Source organism: Tympanuchus pallidicinctus, unplaced genomic scaffold (assembly GCF_026119805.1).
Source record: "Tympanuchus pallidicinctus isolate F22 unplaced genomic scaffold, pur_lepc_1.0 scaffold17, whole genome shotgun sequence".
Classification (NCBI taxonomy): Eukaryota; Metazoa; Chordata; class Aves; order Galliformes; family Phasianidae; genus Tympanuchus; species Tympanuchus pallidicinctus.
In genome coordinates, this window is record NW_026294690.1 from 2,595,017 (window position 1) to 2,620,392 (window position 25,376).

A 25,376-nucleotide genomic window follows, 5' to 3' on the forward strand; every position below is an offset into this window, starting at 1 on the left:
ACTCACCCCTGTGCATCACTGTCCACCAGCAGCCGGACCAGTATTCCTGTCACAGCTACGAGGATCGGGTAATGGTCCACGCTCTCCAGTCCTACAGAAGGAAAAGTGTAAGGCAGAATCAGTGCTGCTGCACAGCAGGTGGGATGGGGCTGCAGCCTTGGTGGCAGGATGCAGGGCTGTGACTTTGATTCTGCAGGGGTCTGCAGGGGCCATGGGTTCCCACAAAAACAGGAGTTTTCCCCACTGATGAGCCCCAGGCTTGAGCACTGCTCTCCCAAGGGAGCATCCCTGCCTCTTCCAAGCCCCAGAAGGAGAAGGTGGTATGTCCTCTGCCAAGCAGGCAGGAAGATCCAGCTGTTTTATGGTCAATAGGGGATGCTCACAACACAGTACCCAGAGCCTGCCTCTGCCAACAGGCAGAACAGGAAGAAGATAGCTGATGCTGGTGCAAACAGCTTGCCTCAGCAATTCAGTGCACCCTTTACAGAATCACAGAATGACCAGGGTTGGAAGGGACCTCAAGGATCATGAATCTCCAACCCCCCAGCCACAGGCAGGGGCACCAACCTCCATATTTAATGCTAGACCAGGCTGCCCAAGGCCCCATCCAATCTGGCCTTGAACACCTCCAGGGACGGGGCATCCACAGCCTCTCTGGGCAGCTGTTCCAGCACCTCACCACTCTCTCTACAAAGAACTTTTCTCTGACATCCAACCTAAATCTTTCCTCCCTCAACTTAAAACCATTTCCCCTTGTCCTGCAGTTATCTACCCTTTCCAAGAGTTGATTCCCCTCCTGGCTGTAGGCTCCCTTTAGGTACTGAAAGGCTGCAATGAGGTCACCCTGCAGCCTTCTCTTCTCCAGGCTGAACAAGCCCAGCTGCCTCAGCCTGTCTTTGTAGAGGAGGCACTCCAGCCCCCTGATCATCTTCATGGCTCTCCTCTGGACCCTCTCCAACAGCTCCATATCTTAAGAATTTACTCCGCCCTTTACTCAATGCAATGCACAGCAACAAAGTTTGCTACCTACACTGAAATCTGTCCAGGCCTCTGAGCCCTGCAGACAGCTCCAGTCTAACCCATGTCAGGTCAGTGCACCTCTCCAGCCACAGGCACAGCCCAGCTGCCACCTCTGCTGCGGACAGCTAGAGCCATACAGCTGCTGATCCCACACCTCTGCAATGACCTTGGCCACAATGTGCCTGCTGTCTGAGGGCTTCCAGCATGTTCTCAACAGGGCAGAGGGATGGAGAGCTGATGCACAGACTCACCTGGCAGACGGAGGTTGACCACTCTGTCAAACAAATTCCTTTCAGCTGTCACACGGTTCAGCACCTGGTTCAAGAGCTGTGCAGGAAGAAGCAGAGAATGTCTGAGGTCAGCACCTTGCGCTTACATCTGTACTCCACTTGCAGATGCCAAGCTGCTTCTGTGCAAGCAGCTCTTTGGAAGCAGAGGGTCCAGCCACAGCTCATGAAGAGCTGGCTGTCAGCTGCTACTGGACAAGGCAGCGTCAGTGGGGTCGGGATGGCAGTGGCACAGCCCTACCAGCCCCGAGGCACAGGAAAAGCACACAGAGCAACGTGCTTCTCTGCGTGACAGAGCATCACCACGGATGGAGATTTCTACACTGCAGGAATCAGCTGCAGAGGCACTTAATCCACCACCATTAGCTCTCACCCACACCCCAGTGGGATGAGCAGGGATGGCTCCAGGCCTGACACGCTCACTGTGAGCTGTGCAATCTCTGAGCAAAGCATCCCTGCACGCACGAAGCACTGAGCCGCGTGGGCACAGCTCTGCAGTGTCAGCAGGGTGAGAGGCACGCTGCAGCGCGCTGCTCTCTGCTGACACTCCCCAAACTGCGAGCACTGAGGGCTGCTCACAGCCCCTCTGAGGAAACTCCTTCCCTCCCTGCCAAAGGCCAATACCTGGGCGAGCCTCCGAAGCAGCAGCTCCGACGATGGGCGATTCCAGTCCAGGAAGATCTCGGGGGCAAGAGTGACAGTCATCTCCAGCACGCGGAGCAGGCTGACCGATAGGTCGAAGCACGTGGCGCACACCTTCAGCTGGCGGCTGTCCACAAAGTTCCTTTCCAGGCGCTCTGCGGCCTGCTGGATCTAGAAAGAGACACCTTAACAAGGCCTCTTCCCAAAAGAAGGGCCGCAAACCCCAGCCCGGTGCAGTTCCTGTACGTGCCAGGGAACGGCTGCACCCCCAGCCCTGAGATTCAAGTCCTGAGTCCTGCTGTTGTGGGACACTGGGTGCAGGGCGTGCAGCCCAGGGACGTGCTTACCTCCTGAATCATGCCAATGAACTCGGAGAAAGCCCAGTTCAGTTGGTTGAGGACGCTGTTCAGGAAGCTGGGGGCCAAGTCACAGTCGCTGTGGAGCAGGTCTGCCATGTGCCTCTGCAGCAGGGTGGAGGGACACGGCTCTGCGAGCAGACAGGGACAGCTCAGTGGCATGGACACAGAGTGGCCACAGATTTGGGGCAAGAGCAGGTAGGAGCTTGGCTCTGGGCTTGTTCCAAAGCCAGTGCGTGTGAGAGGCACCTAGAAAAACCCCTCCTCCTGCCCGGGGCCAGGCTGTGCCTCCAGTGGGCTTGGGCAGGCAGGGCTGCCAACACACTACACATGGCACTGTGCCCCCAGGGCCTGCAGCTGGGGAGTGTGGTCAGTCCCATGCGGGATGCTGGCCCCTGTAAGGGAGTAAAGGAAGAGGCACCCATGGGGTGGATGCTTCTCACTGGCAGATGAAGGCTCACAGAATAAGTAACCACATGAGAGAAGGACAGCCAAGATCTAACTACAGACTAACATGCAAGGCTTGGAGAAAAGATCATGAACATCTTTACCAAGTACAGGGAAGAAGCACAACTACTTTCCCTATGAAAAGCTATCACTAAGAGCAGGTGAAAACTCCTGCTCAAAGGGCAGCAGGGGCAAAGGAAACACACAGCATCCTCCAGCATGATCTCAGAGACTGAGCAGCCAGGCACAACTATACACTGCTCACTGGGAATAGAACTAGAGAGGGAAGGCAGGAGGTAGGCAGAGATCATCAGCCTGGGTGGGAATGGGAGAAACGATACTGTAAATCTTCACAATGAGTACAAGATTCTGCTGGGGTGAAGGACATGTGCTGGTGCTCGGAGCCCTTACACTCCAGGCAGGCTTTGATCCTGGCCAAAAGCACATCTCTGGGGGGGATTTCATCAGGGCAAATGGCTTTGATGTCCTGTGCCCACGCACGGCTCAGGGGCTGCCTGAGTCAGATGGATTTTGTGTACTCAGTGACCCTCTGTGGCTTCCTTGCCAAGGGCCCCCCTGAAGCTATGTAAGCCTTTGGCACTGAACATGCCCTAGAGCAACATTTTACAGCCTAACTGTTCACAGCAGGAAGAATTCTAACTGGAGCTTGGTTCTCACTCGCTTCATTTAATGACTTTCCTCTTGCTGCCCCTCAGACGCTGCTCTCCATTTACCCCCTGCAGTCAGCCATGATTTCGGACCTCCATCACAGCCCCGAGTTGCTCCTGAGGCAGAAACAGCTCCAGTGCCAGCAGCCTCTCTGTCACAGGCTGTCACATCCATGCTCCTGTGCCACCATCCCAAGCCTCACCAGCTCTCCCAGATTTTCTGTGGAGAGGTGGAGTTGTTAAGTGCCCTCAGCATCCAAACCACAAATAGGAGGCAGATTTGCACAAAAGCATAATGTGTTGTTTTGTTCTCTTTTCCTCCCCTTGCGATTGCTGTTGTGTAATTCATTCCTTTGGCCACGCATCAAGCTGCTTTTTCTTTGTTGCTGTTCTTGTTTTCTTTTTTTTTTTTCTGACAAGATTAAGCTAGGATTTCAGCTGAAGGACAACCCTTTGTCAGAACTGTGGTTTGTGATCCTCAGGAACTCGCTGGCTGCAAGGTGCAAGCAGAGAAGTCCAGCAGGCAGCACCACAGCTCACTCCGTTTTCTTCTGTTGGTGACAGACCACAGCACACAGAGCACCCTGAGCAGACAACACTAAGCGAGGGGGTTTGTCTGTGAGTGAGGACTGGGAGAAAAAGCCTCATCACAGAAAATAAAGACTACAGGTACCAGCACCACCACCGCAAACCGCAGCTGCGCTGTGCAGCTCTGCCTCCTCCACCAACACTTCAAGCCAAGACAGTTCCCAAAATGAGCTGCCCAGCCAAAGCCTACCTCAGCCGAAGGCAGTTTGAAGGATGATTTTCTGCTTGTAGTAACTTGCTTTTCCCTGACTTCTGGCCAATGGCTATTTCCTCATGGTGTTTTTCCAATAAGTGGTGTGAATTTGCTCCAAGCCTCCAGTTCCAGGTTCTTAAATGCTTTCCTTGCTTCTGGCAAAGGCTGTGCCAGTTCATAAGAGCACTAAGAAGTGGTGCTGCTTGTCAGAGTTTTAGAGTTTTTCTAAGTCTTTAGCTAACTCCAGGTGCACCAGCTTGGCCTTTATTGATCCCAGGAGGAGCATGAGTCTTAATTACACCGTGACCATGCTGAAAGCCATGGAAGGAACTTGCCCTCAGCCACAACAAGAGTGGCTGCTCTCCCGCATGAGCTCCCAGACTGGGATCACCAAGGGGCAAACATCACTGTATCCAGAATCCTAACCTTGCAGTCAGACCCCTGCATTCTCCTCCATTTAACAAGATGCTCACCTGCATTGAAGGGTTTCCTCCCTACACCCCACTCAGCATTGCCCTCCTGGGTATGAGCACAGCTCTTACGTTGGCTGTAGGAGAGGAGTAGGAGTGCCAGGAGTCTAAGGTGACCTGCTGACATGGTTACCTTCTCAATCTTGGCAACAGAAAATCATCAGGATTTCTAAAACTTGCAACTCCTTCATACGAAAGCCACTCGATCTTGGCTTAGCCTTCATTATGGCAGATGAACATCAGTCATTGGAACTGAAATTGGTGGTTTTCCAAGGCCAGAAATTATGATCTCAATACATTTAATGTGGGCAACAGAGTGTGGCCCCAAGCTGTCATAAATACAACTGATGTTTCCACAACAGGAACTTCCCCATAGAAAGGTGAGCAAAGCAGTCAGAGGAGGAAAAACAAAGTTCAAAGAGAAATAATCTGTAAGGTTATCAGGCAGCCAGAAAACCCCAGAACTGCAGCAAACCTCTCAGCTAGAAAGTTCTCTGAGGCCATGGTGAAGTACAGACAAAAGCTAAGATGAGAAGGGCAAAACGGGGACAAACATAGCCAGCAGTGGAAGAAAACAAGGAGAAAGGAGGTAATAGAAGGAAAAGATAAAAAGGAAACATTCAGGACTAAGCTGGCTACACACACGGTTTCTTTAACTACAGGAAGTAACAGAATTATTTAGAAAAGTAGCAATAAGAGAAAGTCAAACAGCAAGAAGCCATTAGCAGATAGACTTAAAAATTAATAAAGCAGATAAAGTGGAAGCATTCAATCCTACTGGTTGACTGTGAAGAAGCAGGGTCACGTACTTTCATTACAGGAAGATAATTATGTACTTTATGGTTTGCTAACGACCTGGCAAGATCTATAACAGGGCTCTTCGTGAGACCTCTTGGTCAGTGCCCTGGGTGATGTATGTGTGAGGCTCCAGGCATCAGCAGAGCTGGGAGCAATGGGCTGGATGGAAGAGCAGAGCAGCTCCACCCAGCACTGACCTGACTTCTCAAAAGGAGCCAGATGTAAATGTGCCCATCTGGCAGATGGAGCAGCAGTGACAGATGTAAAGCTGGGGGTGCAGGAAACCCCATCCCTGGTAATGCATCAGGGAGCTCCATGAAAACAGGCTGCTAGTGCTGGATCTGTGAGCAGGGGCCACACAGGGACAAAAAGCCTTCCTGAACAACACTCAGAGGCCGCCCTATTTTCCACATCATTCAGAAGGATGAAGAATGGAGATTGCATAAACACTTTTGAGGAAGGGAAGGTTGCAATGTACACCCAGCAGAGCAAGGCAGCAGCAGCAGAAGACAGGAGATGAGGTTAGGTATGTTCCCACCAAGGGAATGTTCCCACCTGGGTGTGTTCTCAGTTAAGGGTTTATTTCTGAGAGCGAGGAACTACCACTGCGAAGGCCCACACAGTTAAATTAACACAAGCCAATTATTTTGGCTTTAGGCTGGCTGCAGAAGCCGGCCCAGACAAACAGGGATTTCTTTCAGCTCAGCAGTTTGCCCTGCTGTCCCTGCCAACGCTCAAATTGCAGCAAGGTGAGGACGGATAGGTGGGAAGGCAAGGGCACGTCTTCTCCTTTCCTGGGCTGTATCTCAAGGACACCCTTAAGTCCCATGTCCCTTTTCAACGAAACCAGCACTCCTTATTGATTCAGCTGCACCTTAAAATAGCAGTCCCAAGAGCAAGTCCCCAGCAGCCTGCCCAGCCCAGCCTGCGCTCAGACTGTGCGGAGCCATCCAAGGATGGATGCAGAGAGATCTCAAAAACTGAGAAACTTTGATCCTGTCCCAAAGCCGTGCAGGACTGAGGGATTTTGGTGACCTCCCCCTGGGACCGACAGCAGCCACCCGAGGGCTTGCTTTTGCAGGATGAGGGATAACCATCAGGTCCCTGCCATGTGCAGCAGGGCTTCCCCATCATCCTCCAAGCATGAGAGGAACCCAAGCTGGCACAGCCTGCAGCAAACCTCTGACCCAAGAGGCAACGCTGATACAAACGGGAGTGAGAGCAGGTCTGTAATGCAGCCTCAGAATCTGCCATGTGGGTACCAGACTCCCTGGCATCTCCCAGGGATGTGACTGAAAAAAAGGATCAGTGCATGAACCCTCTGTCCCACAAAAGAAGGCTCTCTCTACACAGAACTGGGGAAGGAGGGAACTCTCTAAAGCTACTGCACCAGACAGGAGAGGGCCACACAACAAACTTACTCTGGAAACTAGCAACAGAGAGATCTCCTGGGCACACACAGGCAGGAGAAAGAAAAAGAACAAGAATGCCATTAAAATAGAGACAGGAGTTCTCCACACCTGAAGGGGCATTCAGTGCACCTCCACACACCCCCAGCCTACATCAGGCTGCAGTACCCTCTGTCCCCCATCCCTGAGCAGCTCTCCTGCAGAGTCTGGCACAAAGCCTTTTCCACAGAAGAGAGGAATCAGGATCATATCCAGACTGGCCAAGAGTCTGCACAGGTGAAGCAGAAGATGCTCACAAAAGTTACCTCCTTCCCATGTCTTTTCCAGATGTAGCAGATCTGAGGGTCTCCTCAGTATGGCAATAGAACTGATAATTGAAATGCCAAGCCAAAGGCAAGACAGGCTCTGCCAGGCTCCAAGAGAGAAGCCTGTTTAAAACATTCCTTACTTCTGACTTTGTCCAGTGCCCTGCCTCCTTGGACACCCGCTCCCTCTTACAGTGCACCTGCTGTTAGGACAGCTCTCCTTTTGCACCCTTTGTCAACCTGAATGCCACTCCCCTGCCCCACTCACTCTGCAGGCTGGGGAGGCTGGCATCCTCAGGCTTGGTTTTCAGCAAGTGTGGGAGCCGCGTGTATCTGTATCCAAAGCCACAGCCCTGCCAAAAGAGATGAGGAAAGATCTTAGAGCATGGAGAATGGCTAGGTTTTGCTGCTACTGGAAAGCAAAATGCTCAGTGTCCACCCAAGCCCCAGGCAGTGAGAGGGCAGGGATGCTCACCCTCCACAGCCTGACGAGGATCCAGTTGGTCTGCGCCCAGGGCCGCTGCTCGTAGGGAGCCAGGAGGTTCTTCATCATGGAGATCCGCCTGCATGACAGAAGACAGGTCAGCTGCAAAGGGTCTGGGGACAGGGGAACAAATGGGAGAACTCATGGAGCCGGGGCAGAGCAACACACCGGTGCATTAGAGAAAGGAGGCTCCCCCAGATCAACTCCAGCACCCTGCTGCAGCTCCTCTATCCCCGCAGTGCTCGGCAGCCTGCCTGCTCACTCCAAGCCTTGCCGCCCAGCCCAGCCCTGCCCCAGGAATAGGCAGGGCAGCACTTACTGCTCTTCTGGGATCCTCTCTACAGCACGCAGCGAGTGGGGGTAGCAGACATAGCTGGCCAGCGCCTGCATCAGGGAGTCCCGGATGTCTGTGGAGCAAAGAGAAGGAGCTAGGACAGACATCCAAGGACACACGGTGTGCCACGGGGCACCTGAACACCAGAGGCTGGGAGGGACCAGCCCTCACTAACAACAGACCCTCTCTGGACACGTTCTGAGGAAGAACCTGCTTTGCAGATGATGCCAAATCAGTGGCACCAGTTGATGTGCTCAGTGGCTGGACTGCGAGAGGAATGTGGATGGGCTGGAGAAATGGGACAGCATGAACCTTATGAAATTCAGAAAGAACAAATGCTGACTCCCAGGTGTGAGAAGGAAGAATCTCTTGCAGTGGTACAGGCAGGGACTGCCTGGGTGCAGAATAGCACTGCAGAGAGCAACCAGAGCTGGAAGCAGACAGTAACCTGAGCCTGGGCTAGCAGTATGCCCTGGCAGAAAAGGAGGCCAATAGCATCCTCTGCTGCATTAAAAGAATGCAGCCAGGAGATCGAGGGAAGTGATTAACTCCCTTTAATTAGCTCTCATTAGACCAGAGGCAGTGCACCCACTTTTGAAATCCTCAAAATAAAATAAGCAGACTAGAGTTCAGCAGAGCACTGCTAATATGGCCAACGTGCCCTGGAAGGAAGTGCTAAGGGAGCTGGGTTTGTTCACCATGAATTAGAAAGCTATAGGGAAGCTAACAGTAGCTTGCAAAGAGATTTATCAGGAAGGTAAGAGGTTATCACTAAGATGCAGTTCACAACTGTGGTTATACACCACTAATGGTATATAGTGAGAGGCAAGACAGAACGGACATAAAACAAGAGAGGTTCACACTGGATATAAGGAAAAATGTTTTCTCCATGAGGACAGTAAAGCAGTGAGACAAGTTGCTCAGAGAGGCTCTGTGTTGTGCAGTTTTCATCCTTTGAGGCTTTCAAGACCAGACAAACAAAGCCTGAGCCCTAGTCCAGCATCACAGCTGACCCTGTAGAGGACGGTCGAGAGCCCTCCTGAGGTTCTCTCCAATCTGAATAGCCCTGCAGTTTCTGACTGCCCCATGCTTGCAGTTAGAAAAGCATCTGCACCCTTTGTGCAGAGCAAAGGTCAGCCATGAGATGGGAGAGTCTGAAGGATAACACTTGCTCAAAGCAGCAGATACTGGAAAACACACAGCTACAGACAGCACCAGATTGAAAAATGCTGTTGTCAAAAGGTATTCAGATTACAGCCAAAGCCTGAAGTTCCAACAGTGCTCTCTTCAGGAAAAACTGAAGAAGTATCCATGAAGCCACAACCGGCTGTGTGTGCTCTTCTGCTGAGGGCTACTGCTCCACATCGGAGGCACAGAAAGGCACTGTGCAAGTGCTGTGTCCTGAGTCTCCCTCTTGAGCCCACTGTCTCTTCTGTCTTTAGTTGGAGCGGGTGAAGGTATTCCTAAACAACTGACTCCCTGCTACAGTTTGCAGAGTATTTCTGGATCTAATTCTGTGCAGCCAGCCAGCGACTTCAAATCCTTTTAATTTCACAGAAATTTCACAGAATGGCCAGGGTTGGAAGGGACCTCAAGGATCATGAATCTCCAACCCCCCAGCCACAGGCAGGGCCACCAACCTCCACGTTAAATGCTAAACCAGGCTGCCCAGGGCCCCATCCAACCTGGCCTTGAACACCTCCAAGGACGGGGCATCCACAGCCTCTCTGGGCAGCTGTTCCAGTACCTCACCACTCTCTGGGTAAAGAATTTCCCCCTGATGTCCGACCTAAATCTCCCCTCCCTCAACTTAAAACCATTTCCCCTCGACCTACACATATCAACCCTGTCAAAGAGTTGATTCCGCTCCCCTCTGTAGGCTCCCTTTAGGTACTGAAAGGCTGCCATGAGGTCACCCCGCAGCCTCCTTTTCTCCAGGCTGAACAAGCCCAGCTCCATCAGCCTGTCCTCATAGGGGAGCTGCTCCAGTCCCCTGATCATCCTAGTGGCCCTCCTCTGGACCCTCTCCAACAGCTCCCTGTCTTTCTTGTACTGTGGGCTCCACACTTGGACACAGTACTCCAGATGGGGCCTCACAAGAGCAGAGTAGAGGGGGAAAATCACCTCCCTGTCCCTGCTGGCCACCCCTCTTTTGATGGACCCCAGGATACCATTTGCCCTCCAAGCCTCAAGAGCACAGTGTTGGTTCATATTAAGTTTTTCATCTATCAGGACCCCCAGGTCCTTCTCCACAGGGCTGCTTTCAAGGACCACTCCATCCAGCCTGTATGGATGCCTGGGATCCCTCCGGCCCAAGTGCAAGCTCACCTAGCCAACCTGCACAGAATGAAAAGAGCACACAAGCATTTCTGGGGCTCTGCTGAGGATGCAACAGCTGTCAGCAGATGAGTGGTATGACAAGCAGCCTCCTGTTCTGCAACAGAAAAGTGTGCCTACAGCCTTAGTTTAATCTCTTAGCAAGACAGTGTCATCTAAAGGATGAGGGGAAAGCAGCTTCTGGAAGAGGAGCAGAGTCACTTCTAAATCCAGATGACAGGGATGAGAAAAGGACTCTTGTTTCCTCCTGAGAATGCAGGATAAACACACCTTCAGAAATAGCTACTGAATTAAGTAGAACTCAGAGCAGTTAGAGCCAAGTGTGTGAACCAAACTGGTTTCCAGGCAGCTGGAACTAGGCATGTTGAATCATTCTGCCTTTAGGATCTACCCAGGCATCATAAAGGGTCACACACTCAAGGACCTTCACAGAAGACACAATGAGCTGATGAAGGAGAAACACTTAAATCTCTGTCTCCAAATGCAGTAGTTTCCCTGCAGACTTGACTGAATCAAAACAAGAGTCAAGCTGAACGGGGAGTATTGGTTTGAGAGTAAATAGTCCACTCAGCACGATGTTGGGTTTCTCCAGAAGCCCAAGTCAAGCCCCAAACTCAGAGAACTACAGGTAGAAGCACGCATGCAGAGATGAGCATTTTTGTACAAGTCTGTGTGCTCCTCACGTTAGCAAAAGTTCACTGTGAATTGAAGGATTCCTGTATATGGCCCATCTGTATCTGCATCTGTGTGCCTACTCCTACTACAGCTCAGGAAAAACAGAGGCTTGCTGCCCCAGTCAGTAGGGAGAGCATCCCTGTGCCCAGGCAGTTAAGGAGAAGCCCCAGACTAATGTGCAAGTAGCTGGGAGCCTTGCTCTCAAAGGGGCATCCTAGGTCATCTACCTAACCCTGAATTAAGCAGGACACGTGGGGTAACTGCAGTGTTCAGCCTCTCTTTGCCTGAGGAGGTACAGAGCACTCAGTGAGTTCAGCAGATAGATCCTAGACAGATGGATACATCCCAGATCGCTGAGCCACTGGCAGTGGGGCCTGCAGCCAGGCCTGCAATGTATCACCCCAAAGAAAAGGAGAGCACCATTACCTGTGCCCACAATCCTTGAGTCAGCAAAGTGTTTGGCCAGGATGGCAGCGAGGCGCATCAGGGTTTCCTCATAGCCTGTGAAGAGAAGGAGGGAGCAGGAGTCACATAACGACCCAGTGGGCAGACCTGTGGTCCTGCAACAGGACGGGCAATGGGATGAGTTCCTGCAGCAGCTAACTTTGCAGCTTTCTTGCCTGTCCAACTGTCAAAACAAACAGCTGGGAAAACGTGTATCTGCAACACAGTTTCCAGCCTTATCATGTAGCCTGAAGCAGTTACTCAGAGAAAGGCAGAACCAAAAAAACAAGCAGCTGTGACAGATGACAAGGGAGAGAAGTCTAATGCAGAAGGGGCTGAGCAACACAAATAGCACCCTAGATCTATGCAGAGAAGCTGTGTCCAGTCTGCAGGCCCTGAAGCAGTAGATCTATTGCTGCTTAGTTCTACTGCTCCCTGCACAGCTTCCAATTAATGGGCATTTTTTAGCTACGCCTTGTTGAATGGAACAGCAGCTCTTGCCTTTGCAGGCTCTGGAAAGCCTAAGGACTGCTAGAGTGATGTAGGTAGGAAAAGCATGAACAGACTGAATCCAGCTGAACACAGACGCCTGGCATGAAGTGGGTGTCCATCTCCACATCCAAATCCCACCAGGAACTGAAAACAGCCCCTGTTCCTGCAGTCATGGCATGAATCCCCCCACTCAGCCAGCCAGTGGCAAACATGGTCAGGACAATGACATCTTCCTGCATCCCAACCCATTCCCAATGATTTTCAGTACAGCTAATGCTGTGACAGCTGTGGGCAAGGCACAGGCACCCCACCTAAGTTCAGTAAAGGGCACAGGTCATCAATGGGCACCTACCCAAGGAACAGCATTCAGCACTTGCCCCACATCGCACAGGCAGTACAAAGTGAAGGATAGCACGGCTAGGGAAGGATACAGAAGGGATGCACAGCTGCCAGTACATCACAAGGATGGGGCTTTACTTAGGTCTTACCAGGCCAAAACTAGCAAGGCCTCCCCTTCCCCTTACCTGGAAGTTCCTCCATGCTATTGACAGGACTGAAGTAGTTCTTGAGTGCGCTGTAGCTGTTCATAGCCACGCTGAGGTAGAACTCTGGCATGAAAGCAAAAAGCGAGCCTGTCCTGTCACCATGCTCGATGGTGCGGATGCACACTCTCAGCAGCCAGTAGATATCCTGCATCTTCTCCTGCCAGGGAAAACACAGCACTCCCCAGTCAGTTCAGAGCACAACTGTCACCAGCATGAGAGCAGATCAGCAGTGGCTTTGTCTCACTGAGTCTTGAATCCCTTCAGGATCTATTCTTTTCTAGGGAATATGAGACCACATTGCCTGATTGCAAAAAAACATGTGTTAGTTTCTATCCTGAGCGCAGCGTCTGAAGGAAGGCAGGCACTGGCAATCCTGGCATAAATCTGGCAGAAAGAAACCTCAGCCACTGTAGGAATTAACACACAGAAACGGGCAGAGAGCTCACACCAACTCAGACCCCTGCAATGGGTGGCCACAGCCTTTTGACTTCTGTGCCAGCCACTCAGCCACACTCCCCATCTGGAGCAGCGCTGGCTTCCTGCTTCTCTAGCAAAGCTCTGGAGGTTCTAAATCAAAACCAGGAAATTTAAGGGCATCTATATAACTTTAAGCTCCTAAAATCAGTACCAACTAAGACGTAAGAAGAGGAAATGTTGTTTTGTATCCTGTGATGCCAAGAAATGCGATGAACACCAGCAGTTTACATAAAAACAGATGGAAGAGAGTTACACTTCAAATGAAAAAACAACAACACCTCAGAGGTACAGATAAGTGATTCCATCTGCCTAGTTCCTCTCCTAAAGTATGCCACTATCATCTTTGGGAGAGCTATGTGAGTTTGTTCTGTAAATTACACCAAAGGGGAGAAAATCAACTGGATTGAATAAAAGACATCTTTGCCTCAACGCCTCAAGTGCTGTTTTCAACAGTTATGATCAGCAATCGTGCAGACAACATTAAGGTAAAGAGAGCTGTGTTTGATTTTATTAAGACCTGATAATCTAAAAACATTATCTCAGGTATTGCTAAGATGGAAGAAAGCTTACAGCAAGAGGATGGAGAGATGTGTGACAGACAAATAGTGCCTTAACAAGATAAGCCGAAATGGTCTCCCCCCGGGGTGTTCTGAAGATGGCATTATCTACCTCAAAACTACGGATGTTTTGCCCTTCCTTTCATCTAACATCAAATCCCACAGCTCACAATAAACACACGGTGAATTCCCCAGAGGACACAGCAGCCTCTCCTGCATTCTGACACCTCAGCACAGAGCAGGACTTCCCCACCAGGCAGACAGCAGATTCACTCCTTCTCTCCATCAGCAACACTCGTACAGATGTGTCCCTCCCTAGCATGCAGGCCACGTGGATGCTGGAGCCCACTGGGGATACAATTCCATGGGCAAACAGCAGGTACCCATCCTTAATATGACAACAGGTCATCTAGAGACAAGAACGCTGTTTCTGCATGGGCTACTACAGTGATAACTGATATGCACTGGGAAAGCCCCCCAGCCTTTCAAGAGGGATCCAGGAAGAAAGGTGCATTTTCTGGCAAGCAAAGGCTATGTTCATGTGGCTGGAGAGCTGCCAGCCTGTGCCCTGCAGTTGTGTTCTGCCAGCGATGGAGGGGACAAGCAAAGAGTTCTGCCTCCACAGCACAGATATGTTCATAGGAGCCACTGCCCTTCCCCTCCCTGTTTACATCCTGGGATATACGCTGGCACTGCATGTTGAGAGAAGAGTGTCCTACTCCCCAGAACAAAGAACATACAAACATAGATGGGGTGAGGTAATGTGCAAGGGAACACCAGAGGAGATCTGCAGGGTGTAAGAGCATGAACTGCTTGTGAGAAAAGCAGGACCAGAGATGTGACACCAGAAGATGGTGAATGCAAGGAAGAAGGGACAACTTGTGCTAACAGTCAGTGTGGCACTAAATATAAAAAGCACTTGGAAACCAAGTGAAGAAGGGGAGAACATCTGAAAAGGAAACTCCTAAGGGCTGGATGCTGGACATTCCAAGAAGAGAAGCCTTAGTGAGAACTCCCTGTGACAGCACAGCTCAGAGAAATGCTTCACAATAGCTTCTCTGTCTTCTCAGCCTGCCCTAAGAACTGGATGTCCCTTTGGCCTGCATGCTTCTATCTGCACCACAGAGACTTGACTCCCCAAGGAAAAGCCTACAGCACCACACAAAGCTCAGAACACACTGGGCTGTGTTCTAATGTACCAATCCTGGGGCAGGAGGGAGTCCTGGCCTGAGAAGGAGTCCCAGTGCACAAAGGCACAAACAAGGCCTAGAGATCATCAGCATTGCTCCAGCATACCAGCAAAAATATTGCTTGTGACGTGTGAGCTGAGCAGCACAGATACAGAGGCACACCTGCTCAATACCTTCTGAGCCACTCACATTACGTTCCTGCCCACCTTTGAATAGATGGTGACATTTATCCAGGCAAGGCGGCGGCTTAGGTGGTTGAGTTTCTCAGAGAAGACCTTCTGGCTCTTCAGCAGCTCCTCATGGATGTCTCTCCTCTGAAAGAGTGCGGAGATGTGAGGGCAGATATCACTTCCACTTATATTATCCTTTTTCAAAGCTGGACAAACAACACAAAAGCAAATACCGCCTTGGGGCTAGCTAGGCAGAAGAGAAAGAGGTCAGCTCCCCTTCTGAGGAGGGAGTGGGAATCGGTGCTATAAAAAGCACTTACTGGCCTCAGTTGCAGCCCACAAGGCCTGATGCAGACACTGGTCCTGACAGCTCTAGGATCAACTGCTGTCAGGGGTACTTCTTTAATGCATCACCGGATACATTCTGTCTCCAGCAGCTGGAGAGGACATAAGTGTCCCAAGCTCACCACTGCAGGGTATTTACTACTTGTTTTTTTCTGAACTGTGCTTGTGAATGCCAGATCTAAGGAAAAGTCCCAGCAGCTCAGACAGAAGCTGCAGTAGCTGTGAATTGGATTAGAAGCTGAAGTGGATTGGAAGGTCTCCTCTGGACAGGAAACCTTTTCAAATCCTAAGTCACAGCTGTGGGGTACCCTTAGTCCCAACTTCAGGAGAACGGATCTGAGCTGCCTTGCAGCACTTGAAGGTTTGCAAACTCTCACAGTGCCTGTGAGAAGTTGAAGCAGTTGCTTCAGTGCCTCTGTTTCTTGAAGCAGTGGTACAATTGGTTGGCACAGCATGAAATGTGGCTGCCAGCTCCAGGCATGAGTTACAACTCCAACAAAACATTTCCAGCTTCGCTGCTGGAAATCATGCACCGTGCTTCAAACTTTTTGCCAGGTACTGAGGAGCTTCCAGAGAAAGAAGCTGGATGTCCAGAAACACTTACTCTCTTTGGGCAGCGGCTGATTTTTTCCTCTGTGTCCTTCAGTGCCATAGCATACTCATTCACATCATCTGACACACCAACCATCTGAAAAGCAAGCAGATTCCAACAAAACATGAGGGCATTTATTTCCCCACACACAAAAGCATGCAATCTGATCCCCCGTGGGAGCTGGGAGAAGGAAAGAACACACAGTCTCTAAGCAAGCAGAAAACAGAGTCAGTACAGTAGTGACAGAGACTGGGAGAATGGATGCCTGCAAAGCACGTGCTGCTTACCTTCCCAAGCTGCTGGTGGACACTGAGGTTGTACATCATCACTATCCCATCCAGGACTTCCAGGAGGGAGTTCTCTGTGATGGGCTGGTCTGGCTCCTCTGGAGGTCTCCCCAGTAAGAGACCCTCATTTCCATTGCTGCCTTCAACTGCAATCCATCCCCAAGACAGGAGAGAAGTTCTCAACAAGGCATTTTGGCACCACAGCTCCTGCCTGCGCCTCTCTCAAGCCAACGACCAGAACCCTGCAGTATATCTGCAACACACCTCTCCTTCCCTTGACACACAAACACGCCGTCCCACCTCGCTGTGTGCATCAAGTTGACCTGCCAGATCTGCTCTAACAGACTGAAGCACCTTTCAGAGACTTTGCCTGGCCCCACCAAGGGAGCAACAACTACAGCGCTGCCTCCAGACTACCTTCCTGCCAAGTCATGCTATTCTTACAGGAGCCGAGGCAGCACCTCCTTGCATACAGAGTGCAAGAACATCAAGAGTGTTATGGTCAGGATAGCAAAGAGGTTAACTGTGGACTTTGTGGGTCTCAGCATGCCCTGGGAAAGGGAAGGAGCAATGCTGGAAGTAAACAGATTGCTTTCCTCTCAAGAGCAGGGGGAGCTGAAGAGGCTGTTCTCCCAGGGACCAGCTGGGCCATGCTAGCATGCAGAAGTACTCACTGTCCTCCTCTGTACGCTGTTCCACACTTAGAGTGCGTACTTTGACCTTCTCCAGGGTACCAAGAGGTCGCCGTGGGTTCATCAGGCTGACGGCCGCTGTGCTGAGGAAACGGTTGGCACGGCCCAGGGTGGGAGAGCTGAGCCAGCCAGGTCTGGCAAGAGCTCCACCAATGGCTAGGGTGGCAGAGGGACGCTGAGACTGAGAAGAAATTAAGGGAGAAGAAGTTCTAGCTGTTATGCTGCTCGCTATGGCTCCTTTTTTTCCCTGCAGGGATTTTGGTACAGATGCACAAGGGCTACTGGAAAGGGAGATGATGCTCAGTTAGCTGATGTGTGTTCCTTCATCTGGGGCACCTGTCAGGCACGAGCAGCAGATCTGCACAGCAAGAAGCTGCTGTGCCTACAGCTGCCATGCCCTCCTTTAAAAGTAAGCATCAAGAGTTTTCACAGAGGAGAGGGCCACATTCAGATCAAGGGATAGTTACAGTGCAGAGAAAATTTGGCTGCGCAGACTTGGTGCACCTAGGTCCTTGGTGATCTGCCACAAGTTGTTAACCTGGCTGCCCACAGGCTGGTTACAGTCCTGGACCAGACTCTGCTTTCCCCCTAAACAAGCTAGAGGTTAAGCTTGCTGCCCAGAACCAGTGGCTCACCTGTGCTGCTGATGTTGCTGATTCCTCATCTTCATCCAGATCATCCATAGTCACTGCCTGCAGCTCCGCAGGGTCAATTAGGACATTGGCTTTTGCAGCCAGGTCATCTGCAAAGAGCACACCGGAGCAGCTGTGAATGCACAAGTTACCTGTCATAGCCCTAGGTTCACTCTCTTTCCTGCTTCTCAGCAGTAGAGAACAGCCAGCGAGGTTGGATGTTGCACCAGAACAGACTCACTTCTCCCCAGCTCACCTCTCCCTACAGAGTGGATACCAAACAATGACAGATATTGCTCCTTTCTGTTCCTATCCCTACCAGCAACAAACAGAACAACCAAAGAACCAGGAGGCAATGAACAGGGCCAGAGACAGGGAAGTTATTTCAGGGCCTGAGACCACCTGCTGAGCCTCCAATCCTCCAATTTGCTGCCCCATGATTATGTCCCCAGATCACTAAGACTGCAGGTCCCTTCACAGCCCAGAGGAAGGCTGTCAGATGGCTATGCAGGTACAAAGCCTGAACATGCTTTCTTGTCCATAGTCCTGGGTTTAAAGCGGTCCAGAAAGAACCTGGGGCTGTTGCTACTGCTTGCCTGGAGTGGTACAGCAAGACAGCTCAAACCTGAGTATCTCTTATACCCAGCTGTGTAAAACTGTGCAGGCTTTGACAGTTTCCAGCCCTTGGCTGTGATGCAGCAAGAGCACTTCCCCAGCAGGTATTCCCAGGCTCCCTTCCTGCCATAGGCAGAAGCAGAATCCTTGTGGGACTGCTTGAGTTGGACTCCCATCTTACATCTGCAGATCTGGCATGTTGTGCAGCTGCAGCAAGTGGGGGCTGGAGTGGGAGATTCACCAGGGCAAATGGCAAAGCTAATACCAGGGTACCTGGGGTTACCCTGACACAGAGAGGGAATGAGACTCTGCTCAGCACCTCTCCACAGTCCCCACCGTCCACCATAATGAGTTTGGGGCAGAGAATAAAAGCACATCAAGAAAAATCAGGACAGGAGTTCAGAAAGAAAGTTTCCAACTGACCACTCAGAATGGAGCCTGCAATTAGGAGAAGACAAATCAGTGTCCAAATCACAGATATAAAAAGCTGTTAACTTAAAGGACACTCCACCCCAGAGGGATGCTGCCCTCTCTAGAGTAACTTGCATCACATCAATATTCAAGTCTCCTCTCCTTACATTTAATCACATGTCATTACCCACAGCTCCCTCCTTGGGATATCTCCATGGTGAACTTCAGCCAGGACCTGTGGTAAAACTTCTGGAAGTCAGAGCACTTACCTTTCAGAGTCTTCTTGAGGTGAGACAGAAGACCTCCGAGTCGCTGAAGGTCAAAATAATCCACCTTCCCATTATAGAAAAGTTGGGGAGGGACATATGCCTCTGAAGTAGATAAGGAAACTTGTTTGTCCCATCAGATCCATACACAGGACCCCCACACATACATTAACACCAACAGGTAAGTCCTAAGACAGAGCCCAGGGCCCAGGCTGGTGCTGCACCAAGCGACTGCTTCTGTTGTTCCAAGAACACAAGCCATAGAGGCAGAGGTAACTTCCATAACAAAGCAAGCACTGGATGCACATCAAAGCAGGAGGCAACAAGGCTTCCAGCCCTTCATCCTGTCCAGTCTCAGTCACTGGGGAAAACCAGATCCTTTGTAAGCTCTTCAGCTCTCACCTATCTACTATAACCTGAGCTGGAGTCCATTACATCCCACAGGGTACTGTAAGGCACTCAATGAATCTGAAGAAAGAGTAAGCCAAAAGTAAACAAAGAGATAGATAAAGCTGGGAGTAAGAGTGGGAAAGCAATGGCCATTGATTTGGTTTCTCCTTAATCCCAAATCCATGTGAAAACTGGCAAATACATTTCCCTGTACTTTAACTATCAGATCACAATATAGATATTCTTTTGCAAGTCTCAAATTGTCCAGAATAGGTCTGGGTGTTAATGGGATTAGATCTGCACATAGGAATTTCCCAGGATCTACAGGCTCAGGGCAGAGAAGGCATCAGCACCCATGAGAAACACAAAGCTTTCAGCATCCTGGAGAGCAGTGCCAGGAAACAAACCCTGTCCCAAACACAGAAGTGTCCTGCTAGCTTCTCCTCCAGGCCTTACCTTCGCTGCTCAGCGCAGCAGGTGCCTTTGCCTTGTGGCCATCCCAGAAGAAACGCAGGGCAGCAATGAGCCGGTGCAGGAAGCACACCATGTACTCTGGTGGGCACAACACAGTCAAGTTCTAGGGCAACAATGAGAGTTCAGCCATTAGGGCAGCAGTGAAGGTGCTTCTTAGATCTGGTGGCCACGTGGGCCAGGCAGAAGCTTCCTGTTCTCAGTCCTGCTGAAAGCACATGCACCCGTTTGCAAAAAGCACCTCTGGTTTCCAGCGCCGGGATGGAGCCCAGCGCTGATGGCACCTAGCTGCTTCCACCTCTGTAAAACCCCTGGCCCTGCAGTAACAAGCTGGTGTGACAGGGGAGGATGGATACCACGTGCTCTGCCTCTGAAGGTGGGCTGCTCGTTAACGCAGAGAGGCTGGTGAGGAAAGGGCTTCCTGCAATAATGATAATATCCCCACCTTCCTTAGCTGCAGGCCATCAGCCTGAGCCAAGGCCAGAAGAGCGGTCCTCACCCAGGTGGTGAAGAGGATGCTCTATCTAGGTATCAATTGCTCATCTGCTGGAAGCAGCTCAGCCAAAAGGGCAAGAGCTCCCACCCCAAAGGTACCAGAGAGCTCTTCAGGTGAGGCCTGTGGGAAGGCTGTCCCTCTGACTTACCCCTCTATTGCTAGCATTTTCCTGAAGAAACTTGCGGAATTTGTTCAGGAAGATGTATCTGGATGCTTCCCCCTGGCAGGAGGAAAAGCAGGTGGTGAACTCACAGGGAAAGGAACTCCCAAAGAAAGGCATTAGCAGAGTTGTATATGCTTGGGAAGTATGTTCAGCAAGAGAAAGCAGTTGACCCAGCTACCACCATTGCTGGAGCACCCATGAGCAGGCTGTGGGCCACTGTTTTGCAGTGTTGTGTCTTCTGAGGCCCATACTGGGATGCTCTGATGACGGCCAGAAGATGCACAGCTTTATGCAGCTGAACATCCTCCACCTGCTCTGTAGAGGCACACACTCACACGCCTGCCATTTCTTTTCTCTCTGGAATTAGTATTAATTGTAAGGGTAGAATGCACTGCAGTCAGACTGTGTCTGCCTAGTTCAACAGAAACAAAAGTCTGGCCCAGGTGCGGCTCATGTCATCACTCAACACTGGCAAAGCATCTGAGACTATCTATGATTCTGTGATTCCATGATACCCCTTTAAACAGAGCCCAAAAACTGTTTCTGCAGTTCAGCCTGCCTTACTGGATCAATTAGTGAACTGCTTCTGAGGACAGAACGTCTCCACAGCTGCACTTCTGTACCCTACAAGTCCTGGGATGCAGAGATAATGTAGCAAAAAATCCAGAGTGCTTACCCCTCCTCTGTCCTTGTTGTTCAGCAGCAGCTTCAGAATTTGAACCTGGAGACCTTCCACCACTAAAACAGGGACATAGCAGTTTGCTACTGGATAGTAACAACTGGAAAGCAACTGCCCGTGCTAACTCCACCAGTGCCCTGTCATCAGGAGAAAGACCACCACCCCAGCACAAAGAACCAGGTCCAGCAGAATGCTAGCCCCATCACTGGGATAATTTTCTCCTTCTCCACCCAGCAATAAATCCATCCCCAGCTGATAAACAATGCCCCTAAAGGTGGGTTTTGCTTTGCTCACAATGCCTGGCAGAGTGCTGCATATGTGGGCAGTGGGGACCCAACACTTGAACCCATCCACCAGGTGACAGTGGCCATGGCTGGCCTCTGCCTCTGCAGTGCAGCCTTTGTGATGGGAATACAGCTGCATGTCAGGTCTGGAAGGCGATTCGGAAACAGCTCATGGGTTGATCTCTCTGGCTGCACACAAAGAATGGGATCTTGGCAATCTCTCTCCTTCCTCACAGACCTTCAATGCGCTTCTTGAGCCGCTGGCAGCCTCTTTCATACGCCCGCCGCCTCAGTCTTTCCTCAGCACTCTCCTCCTTCACCTCCTTACTCTCCTTGCCCTGGTTGAGGAACAGACAGAGATTAGGAGGAGTACATAGCACGGGGCAGCATCCTGCCAAAGCAGAAGAAACTCACTGAAACAAGGCATGAGTGTGTGGACACAAGCACACCTAACCGGCCCTCCTTGGCCTTGTAACAAATCAGGGCAGGAGGTCTTCTAAGAACACTCAAGCCTATCTGCAACTTCTTTGGCTCTGTGAGGTTCCCCTTCCAAATCTGATGCCATGGAAAACTGTCACCTCCCCAGCCCTGAGACACACACCCTAACAGGAGACGACAGGGCAGCAGAGGGGCACAGCTTCCACGCAGCTCTGCTGGGTTTCCCCTTGTTAAAGGGCCCACGGACTACCGAGATCCTTTGGTCTCCTTAGCAGATGTGCCCCGACTCACCTCCTTGGTGAAGCGGTTTGGCCACCACGTGGTGGGAATGAGCTCCTGCAAACCAGCCTCCTCCACACGCAGCGGGCTCTTAATGTAGAAGAACACAACTGAACGGAGCACGTCAAAGCTGCAGCAAAGTTAAAGGAAGCACAAGAAGCTGTGGCAGAGAAGGGATGGGGTTTGTTTTCAGAGCTGTAGTAAGAGGCCCCTCTCCAAAACCACTCAAAGCTCTGCCAAATCCAGAGCTTCCTTCTCCTGGGAGAAGCCTCTTGCACTCAGCACAGGAGCAGCCCAAATGCTGGCACGGCAGTTAGTCAGCTCTGGAAGGAGTTAGAGCAGTGGTCTGCCCTAAAGCCTAAGGACATCAGAGGAGCGGGTCAGGTACAAATAAAGATGTGACCCTCATGGCACTGCTTCCTGCTCCTCAAAGCAGGACTTTGCAGAGAATGGTGTCAGGCAAACTGAGGAGACTTGAGAAGTGAGAAACAACCTCTCAAAGGTGGGGTGGCTTCTGCCTCCTGGGCTCTGCTAATCCTTGCAGTCTCCTTGGCTGCATTATTGAGGGCAGGGAGAACAGAGAACTGAGGAGGCACAAAGGATACAGAACATTGCTGAGGAGATATTTCCTGGATTTCTCATGCTTCAAGACTGCAATGGTGAGCCGGAGGTAGTGAATCTAGGAAACGAGAAGCAAAACTGACTCATCTACAGAGGTACAGTGGGACAGAACTGCCACTGCTAGACCAAATAACTGCAGATAATCGAAAACATTAGGGACCTTTGGACAAGGGAACATAACGGAAGCTGGCTAGTCGCAGATTCCTGGAGACTCAGAAGTGCAACTCACTTGTAATCCTAGGTCTGGGATGATAGGAGAGAACCTGTAGGCCCGCAGCAGTGACATCAGTAGCTGCTTGAGGCACTCGTGCACTTCATATTCCTAGAAAACAAGAAACAGCAACGGGATGATGTCAGGAACAGCTATTGTTCCCACAGTGCAGCTTTGGAAGGATGCAGCATTTATTTCTGTATTGAAAACACAGGCACTCTGAACCCACAGCATTTGCTCACCTTACTCAACAAGGGAGCGTGAGCAGTGGTTGCTGCTATCACTTTACTACAGGAGGATAAGCTTCTGTGCAAGTAAAACCAACCCAGTGGACAAGCCAAAGTCCCAGGTCCTATTTGGCTGAGCTGAGTCACCTCTCCCCACAGCCTCCAAACCTCAGCCCTGGCAGAATCAATCCAGAAGGGAAAGACAAGCTACTCTTGTTAAATGTGATGGTGGAGGAACTGCCTTGTTGAGTCCAACTGACAGCCAACTAGTGGGACAAATGCTGTCTCTTCTGCAATCTTGGCACCCCCACCAGCAAGCCGATTTGGCTTCACTTGGTCAGCAAGATAATCTCAGGAAGAAGAGTGTCTACCGCAAAACGGGATCTCGTCACCAGGAAGGCAGAGAAGTTGATCACTACCAGCATGTTCCAGTGCGTGCTCCTATTCTAAGCACCTCACAGCACTCTAACAACTCACCTCCATGAGAAGCCACATGAGATCCAGCAGCTGCTGAATAAGGGGATGGGCCTCCACTGCCCCTCCTCGCTCCAGGATGCTCAACAGGAAGGTCATGAGCACATCTTCCACCAGGTACACCTTGCACTGCAGGAAGACAGGCAAGTCAACAGCCTTTCAAGGCAGAATCACTTCCCAGCAAAGACTGAAGCTTGATTTACATCCCTTTGCATGAAACCAGATACCTACAGAAGCTTGCAATGAGCAGGCAAAACTCACCATAAGAGGGGAGAAATAATTGAAGATGTGGGCCAATGTAATCAGCACTGTGGGTTCTCCCTGCAGCTGCCACATGGATGCATCCTTCTCCACCAGCTTCCCCTCCTGCAATGACAAACCCAGAAAAACACAGCTTGGTGCCCAGTCCACCTCTGCACTGAGTGTACCAGGGGCCTGGAGCAGCCACTGCTTGCTAGAATTGGGCTAAAAAGCTTGAACGTGGCAATTTAGGAGGCAGAGCAGCAGCTCATGCCTCCATAGAGCTGTAGTGCTGTCCACGTGTATCAGTCACATGCGTGCACCTTGACAATCTGTTTTTCCAAATGAAAACTCATTTTCTGAGTGCACGTCATTACTTGCAAATGGGAATGTCTGCAGAGGAGGTCAACAAGTGAACGGGGCTTCCAAGTAAACTGAGGCTATAGCAGAGAGCATTCCCCGTGCTTTGGGCATGAACAGAGCATCTCTCACCCTCGAGGAAAAAAAGACTGGTTTGTACTGAACGTGGGTACAACCAAAACAGTTCTCATGGCAGAGAGCGTGACCCCGTCACTGCACCAGGACATCAGGAGAATGTCCTGCAAACCAATCTCTTTCAAGGCTGCAAAATCAAGTGGAGTAATTCTGAACCCAACAAACATCATCTCTTGGAAGGAAACTTTGTGGGACTGAGGGCAACAAGGCCCAGTACGATCTAACTGAAGCCTTAGGGTGGAACTATTAGGAATCCCATTTCGCAAATCAAAGACCAGAGATGTTATGCCCCCATGTAAAAGCACGTAGGTGTCAGGAAAAATCTGAGCACGTTCACAGTGCAGAACCACATCTCCTGGCACGATGTCCCAGAGCCACCCAGCAACATCGCCTACCGTCACATCGATCCCGATATGGATCACATTCTTCAGGAAGCCCAGCAGCCTGCGAGCCTTCACGAGGTCTGCAACAGGAGGGTCTTGCAAGGGGCGGTAGCCTTCCACTGGATAAGTGGGCAAGTGTTAAGGTAAAATGCAGTCAGATTCGTTCAGGATTTCTTTATCTGAGCAAAGTGTTTTATGGTATGCACGCCTACGTCAGAGTTCAAGGCAAAGTGCACTTCTGAGTGCATCACAAGCCATGAGATCTTCTCCTCGACACTGCGGGTACCAAATACTTCCCTCACTGCTTCTGATCAGAAAGAAGCCTCCATGACAGCTATCAAGGGAACATTCAGGACTGCTGCAGGTCTCAGCTTTCACACAGAAAGGCAGCATGCAATCCTTCTGCTATGCTAGCGGTCCTGCACGGCTGAGAGATTGAACAGACCCAAAGCCAAGAGATTCAGAAGCACAGAAGGGTTTCCAGGTCTGGAAAGTGAGATTTTCTAGGATCTGAATGCCTGGAAACAGGCAGCTCCTGGCTTGAAGCATTAGCTGTTGATTCAGAGCTCAAAGCAAACTCAATTTCAGCAACTGCTAGTGCCAGCAAAGGTGACTGTGGGCCCTGCAGCTGTGGTCCAGCTGAGGGATATCTGCTTCTTCTCTCCTTGATCCTGCCCTGAGCAGAAATGCTAAGAGAAGAGAGTGAACTGCACTCAGACACAGACACTCCACAGCCTCCATAGATGGTCTCAGGGCAGGCTCTTCTCCCTTCAGATCTCCTCTCCCCACAACCAAAG

General features: G+C 50.9%; 1 protein-coding gene across 4 annotated transcripts in view; it reads right to left on the reverse strand.

Moving 5' to 3' along the window:
- RNF123 (ring finger protein 123) overlaps positions 1-25,376 on the reverse strand; it is a 44,477-nt gene that overhangs the window by 9,522 nt on the left and 9,579 nt on the right. For 3 of the 4 annotated variants that reach the window (XM_052678302.1, XM_052678304.1, XM_052678303.1), the window contains 25 exons: positions 24,592-24,706; positions 23,723-23,827; positions 23,465-23,590; positions 22,779-22,871; positions 22,534-22,607; positions 21,941-22,058; positions 21,450-21,549; positions 20,925-20,986; positions 20,234-20,305; positions 19,575-19,695; positions 18,732-18,833; positions 17,440-17,546; positions 16,787-16,985; positions 16,113-16,258; positions 15,838-15,921; positions 14,925-15,032; positions 12,474-12,651; positions 11,440-11,514; positions 7,987-8,074; positions 7,659-7,746; positions 7,452-7,536; positions 2,297-2,436; positions 1,932-2,120; positions 1,272-1,347; positions 7-91 (listed from right to left, as the gene is read on the reverse strand). In XM_052678302.1, the coding sequence (XP_052534262.1) occupies positions 7-91; positions 1,272-1,347; positions 1,932-2,120; positions 2,297-2,436; positions 7,452-7,536; positions 7,659-7,746; positions 7,987-8,074; positions 11,440-11,514; positions 12,474-12,651; positions 14,925-15,032; positions 15,838-15,921; positions 16,113-16,258; positions 16,787-16,985; positions 17,440-17,546; positions 18,732-18,833; positions 19,575-19,695; positions 20,234-20,305; positions 20,925-20,986; positions 21,450-21,549; positions 21,941-22,058; positions 22,534-22,607; positions 22,779-22,871; positions 23,465-23,590; positions 23,723-23,827; positions 24,592-24,706 (2,736 nt within the window). Of the gene's footprint in view, positions 1-6; positions 92-1,271; positions 1,348-1,931; positions 2,135-2,296; positions 2,437-7,451; positions 7,537-7,658; positions 7,747-7,986; positions 8,075-11,439; positions 11,515-12,473; positions 12,652-14,924; positions 15,033-15,837; positions 15,922-16,112; positions 16,259-16,786; positions 16,986-17,439; positions 17,547-18,731; positions 18,834-19,574; positions 19,696-20,233; positions 20,306-20,924; positions 20,987-21,449; positions 21,550-21,940; positions 22,059-22,533; positions 22,608-22,778; positions 22,872-23,464; positions 23,591-23,722; positions 23,828-24,591; positions 24,707-25,376 lie in introns of those variants that run through there. The other variant, XM_052678305.1, reaches the window with a different exon arrangement.